The 1,333-nt window shown below is 30.2% G+C and overlaps 1 protein-coding gene across 1 annotated transcript; it reads left to right on the top strand.

The window, feature by feature from the left end:
- Positions 1–12: 12 nt before the first annotated feature.
- On the top strand, positions 13–807 carry LOC106752407 (2-amino-3-ketobutyrate coenzyme A ligase-like; the record flags this gene model as incomplete). The annotated part of the gene is made up of 1 exon (XM_014634089.1): positions 13–807. A coding segment is annotated over one exon (795 nt), but the record flags the coding sequence as incomplete, so codon positions are not given.
- Positions 808–1,333: the final 526 nt, after the last annotated feature.

The raw sequence follows: 1,333 nt of genomic DNA, 5'->3' as shown, positions 1-1,333 counted from the left end.
GATTCATTAAATCATGCCTCAATTATTGATGGAGTTCGTTTATGTAAAGCAACTCGTTACAGATACGAAAATAATAATATGGATGATTTGGAAAAACAATTAATTAAAGCAAACAATTCAGGAGTTCGATTTAAATTAATTGTTACTGATGGTGTTTTTTCTATGGATGGTCTTATTGCTCCTTTAGACAAAATTTGTGATCTTGCTGATAAATACGATGCAATAGTAATGGTTGACGAATGTCATGCTACAGGATTTATAGGTGCAACCGGTAAAGGAACACTAGAAGCCAAAGGAGTTATGGGACGTGTAGATATTATTACAGGTACATTAGGAAAAGCATTAGGAGGAGCTATGGGAGGATATACAACAGCCAAGAAAGAAATCATTGAAATATTACGTCAAAAATCTAGACCCTATTTATTTTCCAATTCTCTAGCCCCTTCTATTGTTGGAGCTTCTATAAAAGTTTTTGAACTTTTAGAAAAAAATAAAGATTTAAAAGATAAATTAGAATGGAATACAAGATATTTCAAAAAAGGTATGAAAACAGCAGGGTTTGATATCATTGAAGGAGACTCAGCTATTGTTCCGGTGATGTTATACGATGCCAAATTGTCTCAAAATATGGCAAATCAATTACTCGAAGAAGGTATTTATGTTATAGGATTTTTCTTCCCTGTTGTACCCAAAGATAAAGCAAGAATTAGAGTACAACTCTCTGCCGCCCATACAAAAGAACATTTAGATAAAGCTATTAATGCGTTTATAAAAGTAGGTAAGAACCTAGGAATTATTTCAATATAAGTTTAGACTATATCCTTAATTTAACTATATTTATTTTGCATATATTTAATAATTTGTTAACTTTACTTTTATATTTTTTAAACAAATGAAAAAACTCCATAATTTTATTATTACTGTTTTTCTCATAACAGGATTAAGTCCTTATGCACAAGACAAAAACAATGAATGGGCCTTAAGTTTTGGTATTAACGCAATTGATACTAGAACGAGTGCAGGCGGTAGTCATTTCTCACAATTTTTTAACATATCCGAACATTGGAATATCCTTCCCTCTGTCTCATATTTAAATATTTCAAAATATGCAGGTGAAGGCTTTTCTTTTGGAATAACTGGATCTGTAAATAAGATTGATAAATTTGTTAATCACATAGATGGAGAATTTGTAGTTAAAAATCCTGGAAATTTAATCTATTTTGGATTAGATGGTATTATCAAGTACAGTTTCATGGATATGATTAAATCAAAAACAATAGATCCATTTTTACATATAGGAGGTGGATATACATGGATAGGTAATCAATACAAT

The sequence above is a fragment of the Vigna radiata genome, unplaced genomic scaffold (genome assembly GCF_000741045.1).
Source record: "Vigna radiata var. radiata cultivar VC1973A unplaced genomic scaffold, Vradiata_ver6 scaffold_2151, whole genome shotgun sequence".
NCBI classification, from domain to species: domain Eukaryota; kingdom Viridiplantae; phylum Streptophyta; class Magnoliopsida; order Fabales; family Fabaceae; genus Vigna; species Vigna radiata.
This window is presented reverse-complemented; position numbering and strand designations above follow the sequence as displayed.